Source organism: Electrona antarctica, assembly GCF_951216825.1.
Source record: "Electrona antarctica genome assembly, chromosome: 24".
Classification (NCBI taxonomy): domain Eukaryota; kingdom Metazoa; phylum Chordata; class Actinopteri; order Myctophiformes; family Myctophidae; genus Electrona; species Electrona antarctica.
In genome coordinates this window covers 16,258,118-16,281,490 of record NC_136803.1, presented here as the reverse complement: position 1 = coordinate 16,281,490, position 23,373 = coordinate 16,258,118, and the positions used below count along the sequence as shown (strand labels likewise).

At 42.8% G+C, this 23,373-nt stretch overlaps 1 protein-coding gene across 2 annotated transcripts in view; it reads right to left on the bottom strand.

The window, feature by feature from the left end:
• The window catches only part of prkx (protein kinase X-linked), a 57,244-nt gene extending 53,405 nt beyond the window's left edge, over positions 1 to 3,839 (bottom strand). For both annotated transcript variants that reach the window (XR_013789149.1, XM_079495526.1), the window contains exon 1: positions 2,722 to 3,839. Coding sequence is in view for 1 of the 2 variants with exons in the window: in XM_079495526.1 (XP_079351652.1) it covers positions 2,722 to 2,896 (175 nt within the window). In the remaining variant the exon portion in view is untranslated. The remainder of the gene's footprint in view (positions 1 to 2,721) is intronic.
• Between the last annotated feature and the right edge of the window lie 19,534 nt (positions 3,840 to 23,373).

Genomic DNA, 23,373 nt, shown 5'->3' with positions numbered 1-23,373 from the left:
GTTTAACTTGGAGCACTTCAGCCTATCTGCTCATTTTATTTATACCACACCCACTGTGTGGAAAATCACATGGAAGTTCAGAGTTTATGCAACAGAGAAAATGGATATGAAGGAAATGTTATCTGGCCGTCCTATCCTATGCAATAGATCTCCATCATCAAACACATAAACATGTACACTGTCAACGTTTATGACCCATTTATTTATAACGTGCTTTCATGATGCATGAGAATTCATGCAGCCTTTAATTAACCATATGAACCTCCCCCTAGTGTATTCTGCATTGAACATTCTGCGAAAATAGATCTACAAGTTCCCAACTCGACACGTTATTTTTGGCAAAGACATTTAGTGTCGAGGGAGAAGAAGAAAATAAAAACATGTGGGACGCAGGTCAACTAAAATACATAGGGTATAATTAACTTGTGTCAAGCAGTAAGTAAACAAACAGAGGAGCTTTCCATGTTTGTCTGGCTAAGAAATGTGTCCTGATCATCGCCATGACTTTACAGTGCAGCGTGTCCATGATTTACATCCCGAGTACCTTTGAAATTTTGATTTGTTAGCCTACTCGCAACGAACAGATCACAAGATCACTCCTAAGTGCATACACAGGGCAATTGTAGGCCTGCCCTTCATGTTTAGTTATAGACGAGTATGCAACAACTGCACTTCAATGTCATACAGTACCAGTAGTTTCCTCCTAGTATTTTCCAAGGAAGATTTTTGTTAACAACAAGGTCACATAATTTCATCCTTCATTCACGCATTACTAAACTTAGATGTGGGCACACCCAACCCAACTGCACGCATCTAAACTTGTTTTTGAACAACCCATAAAGAATATTTTATATATATATATAAAACACATTGGCCCAAATTGTCCAATAATATAAGAAAGAGACATTTTGAAAATAGAAGATATACAAGCTCACAACAAGCTTGTAGATCTGCTAATTTTCACAAAAGTTATCTGTGGAACCAACCGAGTCAGAACAAAATTGAACTCCTACAATCCAAGTGCTCATCAGGGTGAGGGGGTCCCCAGTTCAAATATGATTATTTATTTTTTTATTTTTTTGTGGGGTCCCCAGTTTAAATATGATTTTGGCGGTGGTCCCCATTTCAAATAGGATTATTTCGGGGATACTGACCTGAACTAATGTCTGAATGTAAAGTTATACCATGATCAGCACAGATTTGCCCTCTGTATCTTCTCAAGACTTTAATATCAGGCCGCTTACACGATGGCCAAAACAAGGTCTCAGCCAAAACGGGAGACTTTTCTTGAGCTAATCTCATCATGTCTCTCTAGGTCGTCCTCAGACGAGCCCTCCATCCATCCCTCCATGTGGCAGAGACTCAAAGTCAAAATATTATCAGAAAACTGTTTTTGGAAAATCTATAGCTATTAAATGGGCTTGCTGCTGTCAAAGCCCAGAAGCCAGAACACAGAGCACTGATCTCACGTCCAAAACTATTGACATAGTTTTGAACTTGTTGCAGAGACACGGATTGATCAGTGATAAAGATGGCATTCTGTCTGTGAGCATGATAATGTATTGTTTTTTGCCTCTCACCCATTTACTGCCCTACAACACCAAAGTTCAGTAACTACCAGCACCAGCAGCATACATTTTTTTTGTTTTACACAGACTTATTTGTGTATCCCAAAGGTCAAATTAGCCTTTGTGATTGTGGGAGAAAAACAAGATATGAAACAGTTATACAGTTTACATTCTTAACTACGCTGTGTGCAGCATAGCCTCTCACCAGAGCAAGATTACATGACATGACCCACATCTCCAAAGGCCATGGCCTTTACATTTGAATACAGTGGCTCTAAAAACTTTAGATTTAGGCCACGGACCCCAATAACACATGGAAAACTTTAGATTTAGGCCACGGACCCCCTGTACACATGGAACCTTACCAAATGGACCCTTACAGACCTGTAAGGTCTGTAAGGTCCAGTTGTACACTCTCAAGAGTTACTAGCAATCATTTACCTGGGGACTGACACCCTGGGACCCCCTCAAGGACCCTTGTGGGGTCTCCGAAGTCCGAACGCCACTTCGAGAACCACTGAAATGAACGGGAACGTAGCGATGTTCCTCGGCTGCTAACCCTAACCCCTAAGAAGGTAAGTGGGGAACATAGATCCCGGGGAACAACATAAGACCCGTAGCACATAGAACGGACATAAATATGTCTGTACTCGGACAAATGTGTCCGTCCGTGGCATATATAATATTGTCCTCTCATTTTGAATGTCCTTGGCACAAAATGTAATTGTGGAAAAGAAATCCACCACAAGCCAGCATGGCGACGACACCCGGAACAACTAACTCACCCACTGTGGTGAGTTTGCTTTCAGGTCGCGGACCCGGCTGACCGGGCAACCATCAAGAAACACAACACGAGATGACACCTGAATGTGGCCAGTGTGAACAAGTGTGAACCCATAGTCATATCAAGGTGTGATTTTTTTTTATCGCAGACCCAGAAAGTTAAAGAAAAAGTGTTAAATTGAAATTTTACCTATCATTTTAGAATGGACAATTAACTTTTCGGGGCAAGTGGGCATGACCTGTACTTGCCTGACGGGCAAGTGCCTGAGAGTGTCAAACTGTCAACCACTGTGAACACATACTAGAACCTGGGGAACATAGAACCTGGCATAGGGATGATTGATGACCCCGGAAGGAAGGACTAACTCACCCACTGTGGCGATGGTGTCCAGGTCATCCAGACAGTAGGTGCGGCTGTTGGGTGGCGTTTCCCCCCCAGGGGAGCAGGAGGACACCACAGAGGAAGAGTTGGCGGCGTTGGTCCTTCCATCCTTCACACCGTTCAGCTCGTTGTTCAAGCCGACCTTTGCTTTGGACGAGGCCATGTTGTTTCTGTTTGTTTTTGGCTTCTTTTTTTTTTTAGGGATGGGGGTTTCTTTGTTTTTATCCTTCTATCTCCTGCACGTAGGACGATAAGTTATAGCTCACTATGTTGAGGACTGACAATCCACCATGACACCAATAATAAATATCACCAGTTTTGCAAAGGGAATATGATACTTTTTTGGCAGCAGTGACAGGAGCAGAGGCAGCTTTCAGTTCATGTTTCTTTGTCTTGGCTTGTTTTTTTTTATAGCACACTCAGCATCAGGCTTTGGTTCTGACTCGGACCCAGGGCTATAGCTCAGTACTGTAGCAGCTAGGTTCCTCTTTTGGGGGGGTTAAGTTATTTACTTCCACCTCGTTCACTTAAAACACCATTAGATATATTGATGGACTGAATTGAGTAAGAAGGACCCCAATGGGAACAAAGACGGCCAATATAGGCTTTCTTGGGTTTTAAATCCTCTTAGCAGACCTTGTATTGAACTGTACTTTCCTGTGCTTTTTTTTCCTCTCCTGCAAACTGTTCAAAAAGTATCCAATCAATCAGAAAGCGCCATTACGCAACACATACAAGTAAACAAGCAACGGTAGGCTAATGGTGACAGGTGTACACACTGTAGAGACCAATGCGAACCTTTAGCAGGCTAAAGCTAACGGCTAGCAACCCTCCTCCGTTCAGTTTAACAGCATTCTGTCCCATATGTGTGGTTCGGGTTGTTGTGAAGGTTTTAGAAGCTACGGTATATCACTAAACTAAACGCGGTCTCACAGGGGTCGTAGTGGGATGATGAGAGTCCTGGTTGTGTCCGTTCCTAACCTCCATTGTTGTTGTCCGGTGGTCCTATCGGTCATTCAGTGTCCGTCCATGGAGAGCCTCACCCAGCGCTCTCCCCTCTGTCTGTCTGGGCTGCGCTACAGTGTACAGTAACAGCCAACACAACAACCAACCGTCCAACCCGGAAGACAAGCGGCACGGCACCCTCTGTTGACAAAAATGCAGCCAATGGGAACGCAATTCTGCCGCGAAGCTTGGCCAATGGCGTGTCGGGGGAGGGGCGCGGCCGTCTCTGCTCCTGCTCCCCCCCTCCCTGTCATGTTTGACAGTTTGATTGATTGATTGATTGATTGATGAATTTATTAACAGATTGGAGAATTACAGTACATTTCAAGCACAACTCAATACAAAACTGTTAACTGTGGACGACAACATAAAGTATTACACTTGTTTACAATAGGGCCCAGAATGTTCAATTCATCATAACTTGACACATGCACAGGCGGGCACGCGTGTCGCACGCGCACGCACGCACACACGCACGCACACAGATAAATGTCTTATATCTCCCACGTGTCATCATCATCATTCATCTTCATCATCATCATCATCATCATCATCATCATCATCATCATCATCATCATCATCATCATCATCATCATCATCATCATCATCATCATATTTTGGCTATGCTTTATTCTTTGTATTAGTAGCTATATAGGTAGGCCTATATGTATTGTATTGTATTTGTATTGTATTGTCTATCAGTTTCTATGTCCTTTACATGTTTGTTTTATTAAATGATCCCCCATCCCATGGGGGTCAAGGGCCTACAATGGTTCTCAAACTCTCATGATGACCCAAAAATGCTCGGACCCCATCTGGAATATTATAGTGTGCCATGGTTAGCCTATAAGCCTATATACCCCCCAGAAACAAAAACATTCAAAAACATTACCAATTTTTCGAGATGTCTTGAAAATAGCAGATCTACAAACTCACCTTTTGAGGCTATTTTAATTTAATATGTGGCCTATTTTAGAGTAAGAGGGAAGATTCTATGCAATATCAATCTGGGAACCCATTGGCAAAACAAAGGAAAAACAATGTCCTCTTTTTTCCAACGTCTCTCTCTAGAGACTAATGCAAATATACAATATATTTAATTGACTCATTTTGCTGCACTGACCCCCTGGAACCCCCTCAAGGACCTCCTGTGCGTCACTCGACCCCACATTGAGAACCATTGGTATAGTATAGTACAGTTGTGGGATAATAATTATGTCAAAAATAATACTTTAAAATCAGGGTGGGGGAACAAAGTAACAAACGGACTAAATGCAATCTGTATTATGTAACCAGATCATGAAAAGAATTACTATAAACAGACCAGATTACAATAGGGGGAAAACAACCATGTAATTAGATTATAGGCCTATAGTCACATCAAGGATAGCTTGATTTGATTTTTTATTCGATTTCCAAATATATTATATAAAAAATATTTCCAAAAAAAACGCCTATGCATGAGCTCAGCAGCAGGACAATATGGCCTCTTTTCCACCAAAATAAAATAACTTTGGTTCTAGAACTGGTTCCGTTCTAGATTCTTGAAACCTTTCACGGAACCGGTTCAATATTAGGCAAATAACTGAACCAGTTCAATCCCGGTAGAAAAGGAGCCTTTGTTTCCCTTTACTCCGTTGTTTCTTCATGATACTTCTAATAATATTTATTTGGCCACGGACACCATCTGAAGAGAAGATTTGTGTTAAAGGTATATTCAGTGATTTCACTTAATTCAAATATCACTTCTTTTTTTGTTTTGTTGTGATAATCCTCCCTACTATAGTGTGTGCTGACCATATAAGGAGTCCCCAGTTAACCCCTGGGGTCAAAAAAACCTTTGGTTTCGTTTTTGGCTATAGGTGGCCCAGCCTTCATCCAATCAGGATAGAGAGGGGCCTTCCGCCAACCATGATCGAGTGTGTGCTGTTGGCCTGTCCCCCCACTGTAGTACGTGCATGTGCACATCTTGTTACCGGGGCGGACCGGGGGGTTTTCCAAATCACCCAAATCACTGAATGCTCCTTTAAACATTTAGATTTTCTCAGATTTCTGAGATTTCTTTGGAGGCCATGGCCTTTATGTTTGAATAACTCAGGGGCAGGGACGTGCAGAGTGTTAGAGGGGCAGGGGCTGACATCCCGTTAAAGCTGCTAGAAGCAATAATATGTCAAAATATTAATGACCTTTTTATTTTTTTGGTATTCAGACAGGCAAATCGACCAATGACAAAGCTTCTATAGGAAAATCTTTGAATGCTGATTGCGCCCCCTAGAGGTGACACAGAGACTACATTTTTTTTAGGAGTGTTCTACCCATTGCTGGCTGTCTGAATACCAAAAAATAAAAAATAAAAAGGACATATTATTGCTTATAGCAGCTTTAAGAGGGCACTTTTAGACTAAAATAGCGAAAGTAGCTGATCTACAAGCTATCAACGCGTCGCAGTGCGACGCGTTGTGAGCTTGTAGATCTGCTATTTTCGCTATTTTAGTCTAAAAGTGGGGCGCAACCCAGCACTCTTTAGCTAGTGGAGATGCGGTGTATACGACATGGATTTCTAAACACATTTGTTCAGCCCAAAATACTGTGTTCACGTTCAGGAGACTTCGGGAAAAAAAAGCAATTCTCCTGAATGCTGCCTTCCGGCATGGCATGATGGAAAGGACTGGAGGGTGGTATTTGCATTTCTTTCCATCTGGAAAGGGCAGTTGTTTTACAGATAGGGTAGGGCAGGGGCTGAAGCCCTCTTTGATGTCTATGTGTGTATGTCCCTGCTCAGGGGCACTTTGAGAACCAATGCTTTACTCCAGTGGTTCTCAACCAGTGGTCCTTGGGGGGGTTCCAGGTGGTCCCCAGTTCAACTTAATGATGGAGAGTTGGTAACCAAATGGACCCTGCCGCAGCCTTAGGCTAATAACCCTTGAGAGTGTAAAATAAAACCAAATCCAAATGGACCCGCTCTCAAGAGTTAAACTATTGTTAAACATCTGCGTTACTTAATTTACAAGTGTACAATTAGAGAATGACGTAGAAGAAAAGCTATTTTGATCAATGTTTGCCTGTAATCTCTCCTGTACCATGCACATCAATACAATACAGCTGCATAACAACAACAACAACTAAATATTCTGTGCGCAACCAAACGCAAACATAAACACACATGCACATATTAACTGTATGATTTCGGGTGTACCAGTACAGTACAGTGACAGTACAGTACAGTACAGAAGAGGGACCCCGACACGGTAGCTCTGTCATTTCTCAACCGTTTCAGACGCGGGGCGGCACACGGGCACACCGGAACCGGCCCGCCCCCCCCCGGGCGTGTTCCTGGGGGTCTGGATGTTCCGGGGTCCCCCGGGGCCCCCCACATGGTAACTCTGTCATTTCTCTACCGTTTCGGACGCGGGGCGGCTCGCAGGAACCGGTCCGGCACCCTGGGCTCTATCCTGTGGGTCTGAAACTTCCCCCCCCCCCGGGACCCCCACACGGAGTTGCACCACTCTAGGGTGGGATGTCTGTATTCCTCTAAAATTGGCCTTTTTTAATGTCGATTTGTCCTTTTTTAACATTGATTTAGAGTCTAAATCAATGTTAAAAAAGGCAATTTTTCCCCCCGCCGCAGCCCGGTGGGCGGCGTAGAAAGCATTAAGACACTAAGGTCTCACTCTTGGCATTTTCTGAAACTTGGCATGCTGTTCTATGACAAGTTTTGGGTCTGACATTTAGCCTCTCAGACTCAGACGGTCTGAGTCTGAGAGGCTAAATGCCATCAAATGGTGGTCCGTGGCTTAAATGCAGAATAAACTAGAAAAAGTGCCCTTCCGGGAGGATGTGATGTTTTTTTTTATTTGTTTTTGCAACAATTTTCTTCATTTTGTTGAGGAAATGCAGAGCCAGATCACTCATAGCATCTCTGAGGATAGAATTCTGGATGAGCAGGACATGTGCAGCATTTTGTACAAAACGGGCCACTCCTGAAAACTTTGGAAGGCAATCTTAGCCAATCAGTGTACAATCTGAGAAATCCAACAGACTCGTCTTGATCACATGACTACAGAGATCATGTGTACCGATTGCCATTTGTTCATACGCCTTTGATGGCAATTGGATGATTTGAGGCATTTTGTTCCAAAAATGTGTTTTGCAAAAAGCAACCTGTTGGTGGCGCTATAACAGGCCAATGTGAAAAGGGTGGGATATATTCCTCAGCCTAGTAAGAAAATGTGTGAAAGATTTCACGTAAATTGCATGCTGCGTTCATGATTTGAGGCTTTTGTTCAAAACGGGGCAATCTTGCAAACTGTGAAAGCCAATTATAGCCAAGGATGGAATATGAAATATTGGACAGATCCAACTTGAGCACATGACCAGAGATACTGTGTAACGATTTGTGAGATTTTGGACAGAATCTGGAGGAGTAATATAAAAAAATGTGTTTTACAAAAGTCGGCCTCCTGGTGGCGCTATAAAAGGCAGATGCGGAAAATGCAGGTCAAAGGTTTGTCCTTGGCCTCTAGGGAGTGTGCATGCAACGTTTCACGCAGATCGGTGCAGCTTTAGGTAAAAAATGTGAAAAGCTGCCGCATGGTGGCGCTATAACAGGCCGTTCTGGAAAATGTGGGGAAGAGGTTCATCGTTGGCATCCAGGGAGTGTGTGTGCAAAGTTTGGCATCGACCGGGTTAACGGTGCCGGAGATTAGCTGGTAACGGACGGATGGAAGGACGGACGGACACACACACGGACGGAGTGCAAAACATACTCTCTCCCCATGCCTTCGGCCTGGTGGAGACAATAATGGACCTTGACATGAAAAGCGTTGACCTGTCCTAGAAAGTAGACACTCCCTGAGCAGGCTTCAAGCGCGAGCGTCGCAGTCCCGCCCCCTACCATGGACCAGGAAATGATTCTCTGTTCATTTTCCTCATAGACATTTCAGAAAGTATTTATTTAAAGACGTTTACACCACGGACAAAGCCAACTCGAGTCGTGACAAATCATGACAACAAACACAATTTTTTGGACCGAACAAATAATTAGAAAGAAGAAAAAAACGGCAGGTTACAACACATTTTTTTGTTGTTTTTCTTCTTTGTAATTATTTGTTTGGTCCAAAATATTGTTTGTGTTGTCATGAGTTGTCATGACTCGAGTTGGCTTTGTCCGCGGCGTAACCGTCTTTAAATAAATACTTTTTGAAATGTCTATGGGAAAAATGCATTGGGATTAATTTCCTGGTCCATGGTAGGGGGCGGGACTGCGACGCTCTATATCCTCCCGTAGCCACGCCCCCTCTCCCCTCCACATACAAACAAACAAACAGACACGAGGTATAGTAACTAAAAAAAGAGTGATAGGCTATAAATAAACAACGTATTATGTGACTTTACACCTCATGGAAGTTGAGTGGAGTAGTCTGGGTTGTTAGGAAGAGAAAACGGATCAGTCCCATGTGTGACAGTGTCAAAGAGAAGTTAATTAATCTTCATCATAACAAACTGCTTGGTCGTTTTGTTTTTTATTCTGCAGGTGAGTTTAGCTACCAATGCTAAACATTAACGTGTGCGGGTGCGCGTGCGTGTGAGTGAGAGTGAGAGTGAGAGTGAGAGTGAGAGTGAGAGAGAGAGAGAGAGAGAGAGAGAGAGAGAGAGAGAGAGGGAAAGTGGGTGGGTGGGTGAAATGAACAAACAAATGTTGCTTGAAATACTGTGTGCAAGGGTCCTATAGCCTACTAGCTCTGGTCCAGAGATATATGGCTCTGCTCTGGTCCATAGCTCTAATGCGTTGCACGCATTAGAGCTATGGACCAGAGCTAATAGCTTACATACATTTGTAGAATAAATGTATACAGACACAATGTTTGTTTGGGGTGTAACCCACAGCACCTGTATGAAACTTCATTATTAACTGTTTACCAATGATGCTTTAATTGAAAGTAATAAGTGTTACATCTAGATTTATATCTCTCAATGTATGTCCAAAGTTCCCACAGCTTCCTTCCTAAAATAATATGATTTATCCGATATAAAGCTTAGCTAACATTACATCATTATATACCGATTGTAAAAGCCATTTGAGCCACCATGTTTCTAGGTTTCATCATTGTCAATTTGCCAATCAAGGTTGCCATGGTTACAGGGAGCAGGGAGGGAGGGTATTTAACCCTGACCCAAATCAGGCACAGGTGTTGCCAAACTTGCCAGTGGCAGAGGTAAACTAGATTTTGACTGTGAACTTGTTCTGTATCCTGTGTGTTTAACGGCTTATGTATATTTACTTTGTATCTAGAACAAAATTATAGGACTTTGGTCAGATAATAAATTAAATATAATTTAATATGAACCCAGAACATAAATTTGGATTGCAGTTATTTTGATCACACGTCTGAACTTCCAGTTCCCACTTGTAAAAGAGACGCAGTCTCAATGTGTTTTTACTGGCTAAATAAAAACCAGTAGCACCCAAGTATAGGGCCTTGGGTGTTGTGTTGTGACAGGATATAATATAAATGTAGTGTATACTACACCAGAATGCTATATGCTGTACTAAACATCCAAGGCTGAGTGAGAAGATGGCAGCCAACTGAATGACACTATAAGCTGCCAAGCTGGTAGAAAGAATTAAGAAATTGAGCTGACCAAGAGCCACATACTGTTACACTGACTGTACCCTGTACTGTCACTCACAACAAGCAACAGCAGACAAACATACTGCTCCTCCAGCTCACTTTCTTCTTTCTACCTTACTTGTACTCAAAGCTTATGGTGTCTCTCTCAACTTGCTCCACAGGTACACAAGCCAGGGTGATGATCCCAGACCCCCAAGCTCAGCTTCTTCTCAGCCCTGACCCTGAGTCCGTTAATTCTCCTGTGACATGCTGTGAATGCTGGACCCTGCTGGACCCTGCGCCCTGCCCTACTGTAAATCCCTGTCCACTTTACTACACCAGAATGCTATGTGCAGTACTAAACAAACAAGGCTGAGTGAGAAGATGGCAGCATGGGGAATGAGGCTGGTCGGTGCCATTGATACTGGGAGGAAAGTACTGGCCAGCTATAGCCAGATGTATGGAGGATGGACATGACTGGAGACGCCGCTGGAGGGCTCATCATGAACTCTCTATCCATGGGTTTCACAGTTTGACCCTGGACATCGCTTACACTGTACACAACTGATGAAGTCAAGTAGAAGATGGCTCAAGGTAGGAACCTTTTTGAGCGGTGCCTAACCACTCCAACTAACAGCTATAATTATGTGGTCTGTCTGTCTGTCTGTCTGTCTGTCCGCCCGTCCCTATGTATGTACCGGTATGCATGTCCGTTTGAGTACGGACAGCTGCAGTAGCGCTGGGTGACCTGGGGTGGCACTGTTGGACGGTGGGGCCATGTGAACCTCCTGATTGGGAGGCACATGCGCGCACACACACACACACACGCACACGCACACACGCACATACACACAGTACCGCTCAGTTCAGACGGGTCTAAAAAAAAGTTGCTTCTTTGCTGCTGCCGCTTGTGTCTGTGTGGCAAAGTTCTGACATTCAGTAACTGTTTCTGGCTCTGGAATTGAATGCTACAGTGTGTATGTTGTTATATTTGCCTTTGAAGGTATGTGAGTTGTAACAGGGAACGGTATGTGTTTGTGGCTCTTGATTACTTCAATAAACCTATGAGTGAATTTGCTATTTCCTTTCGAGCTAGAGGTTTTGTAGCCTGGTTTCCAGCCTGATTCGCTGCGTTCCGTGACTTGTGGGTGGGGGCTTCCCTGCACACGCTGCGAACCAGCCCTGCCCACCCTACACAAATAGTAGTGGTTCCCACTTCCCAGGTTGCTGGTCAGGATGGTGGTCCCTGGGTCAAAATCAGTTGAACACCTCTGCTTTACCCAATAGAGGGTATGCGCATGCTTAAAGTGAATGGCACATCGAGTGGTAAATTGAGTGGCAAAGCAATAGGCAAAGTGAGTTAAACATTGTTTAATGTTCTTTAATGCAATCAGATAGGACTTTTCTGTTTGGATGCATGGGCTGTCAAGGCCAGAAAGTAGTTTTTTGCCACTCGGTAGGCATTCCTGCATAACTTCCAGGTTTGGTGATGATGTCACGCGCATACCCTCTATCGAGACCCCAGACCAGTGGTGGAAAGTAATTTAAGGACATTTACTCAAGTACTGTACTTAAGTAACATTTTGAGGTACCTGTAGTTTTACTTTACTGGAGTATTTCCAATTTCCAATACTTTTACTGATAGGCCTACTCCACTACGTCTTGGATCCCAATATTGTTCTTTTACTCCACTGTTTGAAAGCTGTTACAATTACTTTGTAGTATTTGATTATTTCTACAAAACATACATGCTTTTTTATATGCCTACATTTGAAACCTTTTGCATAATGACTTATTTTTTCCGTATGTATTATTGTTGTTGATACCAATACTGTTTTACTTTTTACTCTAGTACATTTTGAATTCTGGACTTTTCTATATTGCACTATTGATACTTTTACTTTTAGTAAAATTTTTACTTTTGCACCACTGCCCAGCCAGCCAGACCTCAGTCTGACCCCCAACACTCTCAGAGTTATGGTCCTTGCAGACTGGATGTGTTTTTCGGAAAACCGACGGAAAAACACCTTTATGGTGGTCCAAAAGGTTTGAGAACCAAGTAACCGCGCTCTAATCCAATGAATCACAACTGCCATCTAATGTGTATTCAGTAAACTGAGCACATTTCACAGTAATTCAACCCGGCCCTGCTTAAAATAGCTTGCGGTCGGTCGGGTTGGGTTACATTTAATTCAGTGGTCGGAGGCTCATTGGAGGAAACCCAAGACGTGTGAGCTAGTGACCTCCACAGGGCTCCACTCCAAATACTCAACGTCATCGCAGCTGTCCCCATGTCAGTCCTTACATGACTTCACACAATTCATGTATTTTCCCAAGGAGTGGGTCGGGAGTCAGACCCATGTTTCATGATTAGTTTAAACAAAAAGTCTTCAAAACATATTTTTAAAGAAATCTAATTTCCTTAAATCATAATAATAATAATTATAATAATAATAATGTTAAATAACGTTTATGAAGTAGTGAAAATAACCGATCTACAAGCTTATAACATGGAACGCAGCCACATGGAGATTGTAGAGTCTAGATCTGCAGAGTCAGTCTAGTTTGGGTCCCGGTCAACAGCCTAATTTCTCTTTTGGGTCTTTAGCTAAAACGTTTGGGAACCACTCATGTATCAGGTGCACAGTGTGACCAAAACAGTGGGTCATTTCTGGGTCACAGACCCATTTTTATGGGTCGGGAGTAAATGTCCCTTTTTTGCATTTACTACATTTCTTTATTGTCTCCATTATTTCAAAAGAATAGAGAGGTACTGAAAATAGCTCTCTGTCCGACACTTTGTGAGCTTGTAAATCAGCTGTTTTCAACTAGTTTAGTCCCGGGGTGGGGGGACATAAAATTGCTCTTTTGGGTCACGAGCACCGCAAGTGTATAGCATTGCACGGAAAGCAGGGATTGAACCCGGGCCTCCCACTCGCCAGACCAACGCGCAACCTGTCATGCCCATTGGCAGGGCTGTTGCGGGCTGGGTCTTGGCTGGGGGCTACAATCACCCCCCCAGTCTTTGAAGCGCGTCCTCACGCTTCTCACTTCACTGCCAATGGGCTGAGCCCCATTGGCAGGGCTGTTGCGGGCTGGGTCTTGGCTGGGGGCTACACAAGCTTGAAACCAGAGCCTAATTGTGTAAACGCCCGGATATCGAACCCGCGGGTCTCCCTGTGAAAAGCCAACACCTTAACCACTAACCTAAAGGGAAATTCCCCCTTGGCTTGGGGAAGCTATTAGGTTTTAGGTCATTGGGCAGAGGCTCGGATCCACTATTCTTCTGGCTACACATTACGTCATGTCTTAGAATGAGCGAATAGGTGAAGGGGATCAATGTCACGTGATTCCTTGTTATTCCTGATTATTGACCAAATCGCCAAAGGTTTAGAATATTTGATGCCAATTGGTGGTCCCGTTTTCATTTTTCACAAGATCAGTGGTTGTTGCAATGCTATGATGAAAAGAAAAACATAAAATGTAACAATGTGTAGGTTCCCTATGCAATTACAGTGGAAAGCTGTGTTGTTTTCACCCCATGAAGGAATGGCATTTCTTACTTCTACTCAAGTGAAGTTTTGAATGCAGGGCATCAGAGTATTTTGATATTGCGTTATTGCTACTTTTACTCGAGTAATAAAAATCAGATTACCTCTCCCACTACTGCTAATAGCCTCACTCCGTTACAGTGGCAGTCTCTAGTCTTAAATATAAATTTCTTAAACGTATAAATCATACACGGTCTCCAGTGGAATCTAAAAGAAATTACAGATTGTGTAGCGCGACCCCATAAATCAAACCAAACACAATTTAGATATCCTCATTTACAAGCGCCCTCCTTTATTTTTTCACCTCCCTATAACTTCAAACTTTCCCTCAGATAATAGCGAACAGAGCAGAAAGGGTTTTAGTTTTTTTTGTATTCTTCTAAAGCACTTTGCAAGCCATGAATGGAATAGAGATATATCTGATGTCGAGCTGGAGGTGGGCCTAACATTCTGCACTTATGTCCTCAGGCTGTGAAACCATTTGGCACTCCACAAGCATATCTGTCAAACCTCAGATGGACGGCTGAGAGAACATTAAGGCTGGAGAGAGAAGATTCATACATTATTCTGCCGGTTGAGTCCTCAATATTCACCTAACCCTTCTGTGATGATGATGTGTTGATGCCTACGAAGTATTTGGGTTCATATACATCTTCTTCCCAAAGGGACTTTCAAACTAGGAAGGGTATATTATAGATTATCGGACTTCCCACACCAACACTTTCTGATATGAACAATAATGCCATCACACGGCTAGCACTCTCAATATCACGTGACACTGATCATCCCCTGTATCGCTTCTTCAACCTCACGCCATCAGGACAAAGATACAGAACCTTACCCTGGAAAAAGGTTCGTTTCAGTAGGAGTTTTGTCCCCTCAGCCATCGCGGCATTAAACAGACTGCCCCGCCGATAAGTTGGTTCTGTATACAGTGGGGAACTCATGTTTTTGTTTGTGTACTATGTGTTGTTTTTGTTGTTGGTGTTGAACAGACCTGTGAAGATGAATATCCTTCGGGACAATAAACATTATTATTATTATATGGTCAGCCTGCAATGACATGCATAAGATCTGGTCATCCCAGCTTAGTAAGATGTTAAAAGTAAAAATATTTAGGACGACCGTTGAGCCGATTCTACTCTATGGCTCCGAGACATGGACACTTTCAAAGAAACTAGAGAAACGGTTGGATGGCACTTACACCCGCCACAGCGCAAAATCTGTCTTGGAAGAGCCCCCATCGACTAATCTAATATACGGCAACCTTCCCCGTGTTTCTTCACTAGTCCAATCCAGAAGAACACAGTTTGCCGGCCACTGCTACAGAGCTGACAATGAGGTTATATCTTCCCTTCTTCTCTGGAGTCCTGCCTCAAAGCAGACCAGAGGTAGAAAACTGTCGTTCCCTGATGTCATCGCTAGGGACACATGCATCAGTAAGCAGGAACTGGGGGTGGCAATGAAGGACAGGGAAGTCTGGCGTGGCATTGTGAAATCCATGATCTCGACCGCGGTCGAACAATGATGATGTCATCCAACATCAACAAAAGTAGTATAGCATCACAATTAGTTTAACCATTATATTATACTTAGATTATACATCATGATGAATGAAGCCTTTCCGCAAGATGTATTTTCCTAGTTTATTTTTTATTTTTTGTAAACGGTTGTTTACGTTGTGAGCTTGTAGATTGGCTATTTTCAGCATGCAACCAAGTGTAAAAATCAGCCCTTACGAGTCACGACGCCATCAAGGCCTGCCAAAATACATTTTCGTCAACAAAAGTAACTGTAAAATCTTTGATATTATCATATTTAGTCGACTAAAACTTCAACTTTCAAAAGACTATGACTAAAACTAAAACATATCTGCCGATACCGATTCTGGCCCTATGCCTGTTAATAAAGTATTCAATCGATCAATAATACTTTTCAGATAATATACTTTTTGTCTGTCTGTTTTCACTACTGAATGACTACAGAATTAAATGAGTACACACATTAAATGTAGAATTTAGCCATTGACGGTCACATTGTTATTGCGTCATCAATATTGATGAAAATAATCTGCTTTATTTTGAGACTGATCCGATTCCGATATGGTATTTTTATGGACGATTCCGATTATATTGTGCATCTCTACGAGTACAACTACATCAAAATGTGCTGTCAAAATCAAGCCAAGTAAAAAAAAATACTGAGCAATTTGTGTTTGAATGCTGAGCTCACAGGCATCGAGAGAAATCATTTGTGAATTTATTTTCCACGATGTGCTTTCATTGTATCAAGAGACTCTTAGCGCACTGTTGCCGCCATTATATCCCACTCATACATGCATCCCCCATCTGCTGCATTCGCTCATAATATGACCAACCAACTGTGTAATTTGCCTTTGCAAACTGTGAGCTGTGCTGGGGTGTTTTACTTAAATAAATAAACACCACAATGTAGGAATGCTCTGTTACAGCAAGTAAAATATTCCAAAGTTACTTGAGTACAGGTATTGGCATCAACATCCATCTATAAATGCACCAAGTCTCTGTGTGTACGTACATCTGTAAAGACAGACAGACAGACAGACAGACAGACAGATCTCCATATGGGCATAAAACCAAAAGGGAAACAGACAAACGATATTTATAGATATTTCTGGACAACTGGCAATTGGACTGACTTCCCACTCAGCACATCGCTCCCTCGGGTCCTCTGGCGCACACACGGTCATATTGAAAATGGATCGGTCAGACGGTTCTCGAGGTTATGTGGGGGGCACACAGACAGACAGACAGAGAGTCCAACCATTTATTGAGATTTCCAATTGACCTTCTGTCGCTCCCTGGCAGCTCTGGGATTTGCACTTTGTAAACCTGGGCACTAAACTAACCAGTGGGGTAATTGGGGCGACATGGAAGCATTACTGTTGACAACATCATTTTCAGTGTTGTTTTGGACCCAGTTCAACCTCGTTGAGCACGTAAAGCAGCCAGGGAAATATTAAAGCTTGATTTCAAGAGATCACTTTGCAAGGCTAATGGAACAAACATTTATTTGACGGATGCTGCTGCAAAATCCACTAATCCAGATGTTGTACTTTTATAGCCTATAATAAAACAAGGCAGCCCTCTTGTCAAGAGTACGACATTTGGCCAAGGTTCTGCTCTGGGCATTAGCGGGTGAGGTCGGGTCAAGACAACTTTGGCACCATTTTGTTTTTGGCAGTTTGCCACGTGAGAACTGCGTTCGCTTCGAAAAGCCTTCGCTCAACTGCTCCTCTGCCTTTGGTGATTCTGTCCATTACATCTTAAAGATAATGTGTGATGAGGACAAGATGAACTTGTTTAATCCTGTCTCATTCTCCTTGCACGGATGGCTGACTGGCAGAGTCCAGAAGGATTTGTCCGGGGCAGCATTGCCTAAATATATTCAGTAGCCTGGTAACAGTCAGTTTTAATAAGTACTACTTTAATAAGTACATTTACTCAAGTACTGTACAATGTTGAGGATTTGTTTTTTACTTTACTGGAGTATTTCCAATGTTCTGTACTTTAACTTCTACTCCATTACATCTCGGAGGTATTGTACTTTTGTAGATTTTGATTATTATTAGCTACAAAACATGCAAATACGGATGTGAATTTATACTTTGCTCTTCTCATTCAGACTTGGCAGGAATGGATGGCAATCGCGCTCAGTCTGTACACAAATATTTTTGATGGCCGCTAGCCCCTCCTATACACAGGTTTGTCTTTAGTTCAAAGTTTGATCCAAAAGTTTGATCCAATGCTTCATGACTTATTTTCCTTCTTATTTACATTTTCACTCAGATAGTAGATGTAGGTCTACAGTACAAGTTCTGCTATTTTTGAATAGCCAGAATATAAATGGACAAAGTGGTTAAGATTATTGTGATACTACATTAACACATTTTTCTGGGGACTCCCATTGATTGATTGATTGATTGAATACTTAATTAAGTTTGCAAAAAAGTACAGTAATGCAATATTGCTAAAAGGATGGCACCAAAAGCCACGAGGGCTTGTCCATTGTGGACGAGGACAAATTAGCCATTGGGCCAGTGGGGCCGTGGCCCAGGGGCCCTTGGCTCTCAGGGGCCCTTCAGGGAAATTGGACCGCGTGGTACTGGGTTTGACGCCCTGAAAAGGGCTCCTGGGGCCCTTCATTGGCCATTGATTTTGTTCAATTTAGGTCAAAAAGATGATAAAAACACGGAAAAACAAATGTCGCGCGCATGCATGCTATGGGGGCCCTGCAAAAATTACCGGCCCAGGGGCCCTCGTTGGGGTTAATCCGTCCCTGATTGTGGATCTGTGTATTCAGTGCATCAAGACATAAAGACATACGATACTATACAGGTGGTAGGCCTACTGTGTGATGCTCTCCTACAGTATATTCTCTTTGCACAGTGCTGCTACAGATCATTAAAAGTGCTTTCCACTTTGTTTAACCCATTTTGACCTGAGATCAGATTCTAAAAATGTCTTCTACATCCTGACAGTTTTCTGAAAAAGCTATGTTTCTATGTCAGTGGTTCTTCGATTTTTCAAAAATAGCAGATCTACAAGCTCGTAGCGCGCCACTCGGTGGCGCGCTATGAGCTTGTAGATCTGCTATTTTTCAATAGCTAAACCATAACATAATGCTAACACCAAAATGGGTTCCCGCCAAAATGGGTTCCCGCCAAAATGGGTTAATGAGTGATGTTTGGCTCTCTGGCTAGCTCGCTCCCATACAGGAGTGCCTATTGTTTTCACACTAACAGTGTTGCCATGTCTGCTTATCATTAAAGCGATTTTGTGCTTGTTCTTCTGGAAATATGCTTGTAAATATTGGTACTTGCGGGTTGTTTCTAAAGTGTAACTCGGTATGCTTATTTTGGCTTGTTTCCTAATTTTGTTTAAACCAGTGTGGTTCTCAAAAATGTTCATGTCAAGGAAATGTATAACCGCAAACCCCCATCTGAAAATATTTCAAATCTTTGATTTTTTTCCCGGGATTTTTTTGGAAAATCTAGAGAACCTCGATCTACAAGCACAAGCAGATATACGAGCACATCTACAGTACGTTGCATCGCGACGCGTTGTGAGCTTGTATATCGGCTATTTTACAAATCATCATTTTTCGACCACGGTCGAGATCATGGGCCTACTGAGTACTGATGCATGTAGCGATGACATCAGGGAACGACAGTTTTCTACCTCTGGTCTGCGTTGAGGCAGGACTCCAGAGAAGAAGGGAAGATATAACCTCATGATCAGCTCTGTAGCAGTGGCCGGCAGACTGTGTTCTTCTGGATCGGACTAGTGAAGAAACACGGGGAAGGTTGCCGTACAGAGAAGTCGATGGGTGGCTCTTCCAAGAGATTGTAAGTGCCATCCAGCCGTTTCTCTAATTTCTTTGAAAGTGTCCATGTCTCGGAGCCATAGAGTATGCAGATGATGTATGCAGACAGGTTTAGGTTTTAAGTGTTCATGTGGCCCAGTAATAGTCTCTTCTTTTGGGCTTGTTTGTCCTAGACCCGGTTGCTTGTTTCCTCACAAAACACTGTCTGACAGGCAGCGAGTGCCTAACACTGTGATGGGTTGACCATCTGGCTATGCAGCGGAGCCAGAGAATGAGGTGACGACCATGATGCTCCGTGAGTAAGTGGAGCTGTCGACAACTCCAGGGAATAAACTCTGCAAATCTGGCTGCTTTATTTACTTACTTAATTACCACTTCAACCCTGGCAGACCTACATTTTGGTCTGCCAGGGTTGTTTGCTATTGTACAAGCTCACAACTATAGGGATGAGACGATAATCGTCATTATTCCTTTCCATGCCACCATTGGCTCCGGCACAGAATGCACGGAAAACGCAGCGAAGAAGACCCTGTGTGAACCGGCCCCGTGAACCGGAAGTATAGTAATCGGCCATTTTTGAGTTCGCAGGGATTTTTAATTGAGCTCCTAACATCGTCCCTAAAACTCATATTAACTCAGTCTGAGCCTCAATTCAGAGAAAAATGTCCCAAAAGATCACGCACAGAGCACATACAGTGCATACAGAGCATACAGTACTCGATGTGGTCACACCCCCCGGTGTGACATCAAGCGTTGCCTACTGATGGTGAAGCCAAAATACGGTAAATATAAGAGTATTAATTCTGGATTAATAGAAATCAAAGAATGACGAGATTCTCGTCATCTGGCAGACTGGCACAGGCAGGTTTAATACCTAATACAGAGAATCTCTGCATTTGGATACTCGATACTTGATATAACAGACCTGTAAAAGAAGCACATGGTGTTGTGTTTATTAAAGCGCTGTAGACACATGGATCTGCGATATATGTGCAATAACCTGCGTTATTGCACAACCACTCAATAGCAGTGGTTTTCAACCTTCTTCATATCAAGGCCCATTATTTATTCAGCATTTGAGCCACGGACCACCATTCGATGAGATTTCGCCTCTCAGACCCAAACTATAAAGAATATTTTGTTGTTGAATAAAACCGTGTGCACAATTCCATGCTGTATTGATGTGGTACCATAGGAGAGGTAACAGGCAACATTGATCAAAATAACAGTCAGTTAGTTGCTGCGAGAGTGAGGTCTAGCCAACACCAACTCAGGATTCTTGGATCACTGCCCTCCACAATTTCCTATCCAACATCATGAGCTCTGCGGTGTTGTCAGCCAAGCTGTACGTCTATATAGGTGGTACGCTTCTTTCCCCTCCTGGCTTTGCCCTGGGTTGGCTCCCATAGGGTCAATTTGCCTCAAGTTCTGGGTGCCTGACGCAGTGCCCTGCCAGCCTCATCCTTCTCTCTCTGACTTTGTCTTTGACCCGTGGTAGTCCCCATAGAGGTCCACATTTCTGATGCGGTCTGTCCACCTAGTGCCATTCGTAGCATTCTAGACTCCATCCAGGGCTTTTTCCTGTTGTACTGTGAGGGTCCATGTCTCGGCCCCATACAGCAGTATACTGACAAAATAACAATCATTTTACATTCTCTAATTGTGTAGACCACCTGGGACCTCCTCAAGGACCACCGGTCTATAGCACTGATTTCAACTCCACAAATCACTTAAGCGTGTCAATGTGGTTTGCTTATTTACCTATTTCTTCGCAATCCAAGACATAAACAATAGATTCAGGGCCACTAGTCCGGGACGGCCATGCACTCGAGACAAGCTTCATGGTAGATAAGCCTGCGGTGTTTGATGGCAGGAGACTCTTGTCTCTTTCTGCTTTTATCAAAGTCAAGCAGACACGCACACGCCATCATTCTAGCCGGCACACTGATAAGCTGCAGACCAAATCGAGGGCCCTGTGGCGTGAGAAGACGTATTCGTCGGGTTTCCCCTGATAAACCAAAGACAGAAGATGCAAAGGTCAAAGGCAGCATTTTTATGGGTCCCTTTATTTTCTTAGTTTTCTGGTTCCTACATTTCATTTTTAATTATTATTTCAAAACATTTTCAAAAAAATATAACCCAAAGAAATCTAAGAAAATCATGAATTAAAAACAAAATGTGGTGATTTTTTTCAGTAATTTCATGAAGAAAAATCTAATCTAAGGGGTCAAAGTATTCCCGGGGTCCCCAGCCAAAAACGTTGAGAACCCCTGTCCTAGACGACAGTTACATACTGTAGGATGTGTGTCTGAGTGCTGATTAGGTGACGAGTACAGACGTACTATATAGCCTATATAGACAGCTGTTAGTGATGTTGTGACAGGTTGACATACAGTATTAACATGCACTACATGAACTATAGTGTACTGTACAGACTTTACCACAAGGTTATGTGATTTTGGTCTCCGCCAGGTCGAGACCAGAACCGGGTCTGTCGCAGTAGTACTAGTGGTCTTGTGAGCTCGTAAGATTCCGGCCAACTTAGACTTCACCTGTACATTAAGCTGGTAGCCTATCCTAAGATCCTACCTAAGATCCTAAGTACGCGTAAGTACTTAAAAGTTAAGATGTCTTATCTCCTATCCATGTTTTTGCAGTTCGCTATACCATAGGTGTAATAATATTGCAGAAAGTGCTGTGATAATATTGATGTCAATATTTTGGTCAAAACTGCATGGTCAACGCGGAATCTGTCATGGATTTACTTTTGTAGTGTCTTGTTATTGCACTGCCAGAGATCCGCGGCTCTGTCTATTAGGGGACAGAACTGCTGTCACTGGCATATCTAAAAACTATTTCACTATTATAAAGGTTGGACTTGTTACCGCTGCCAGAATACTGTTGCGTCATTGGAAGGTCACCAGAACACCTTAAAGAATGGAATGAAGAAATGATCAAAATAACATCATATATGTTGGGCAGGGTAGATGCAGAAAGCAAAATGAAAGAGACTTGGGATGAGTTCTGGATGTATATGAACCTTAAATGATTTCCTTGTTATTTTTCTTTTTTCTTTTAACTGTTATGTTTCTTGGACTGGCTATTTGTAAGGTATGTTGTAATGTTTGTAATGCTGCTTTGTACTGAACCTAGATTTTGTACGATTTTGAAAAACAAATTTGAATTATAAAAAAAAAAAGAGCCATTCATTTCACTGGCAAATTAGCACTGCATCGTCACAACTCCCTTCCAATCAGGTGAATGTCAGGGACGTACCTTTAAACTCAGCATGACTGCATTCTGCAGGGCAAAAATAGTTTCTGTCATTAGTCAGGGCATCTGTGGTGAACATCATACTAGTACCCCCCCCCCCCCCCCCCCCCCCCCAGCCCCAATCGAAACGTGCCGACTAATGTTTTTGACATGTTTCTGTATTTTATTATTTTATTATTTTCGAGAGAGAGAGAAGGAGAGAGAGAGTCTGTATGTCTGAGCACGGGCAGCTGCAACACCTCACCAATATCGCTGGATGGCACTGTTGAGCAGCGCACACGTGCGCATGCACGCACGCATGCACACACACGCACACACACACACGCACGCACGCACGTCATTATGCAGGGCAAAAATAGTTTCTGTCATTAGTCAGGGCATCTGTGGTGAACATCAAACTAGTCACCCCCGCCCCCCCCCCCCCCCCAGCCCCAATCGAAATGTGCCGAGTATAATGTTTTTGACATGTTTCTGTATTCTTTGTTATAATTATTGCCTGCATGAGGCGAGCCATTTATTTATATGTGCTGTGCGTGTGTGTGCGCCAGTCCGTCCATCCGTCTGTCAGTGGTGGAAGAAGTATTCACATTTTTACTCAGTATCTACAAGCTTGTAGATCTGTTATTTTCAAATGTCCGAAGGCTAAAGTGGTTAATGCATGTTTTGTAATGGTAATCAAAAAATTCAAAGGCTAGTTTTTAAATAAATGTAGTGGAGTAAAAGTACAACATTTACCTCTGAGAGAGGAATTGGAAATACTACAGTAAAGTAAAAGTACCTCAAATTTGCACTTATACAGTAGGTACATGTACTTGAGTACATACATGTACTTAGTT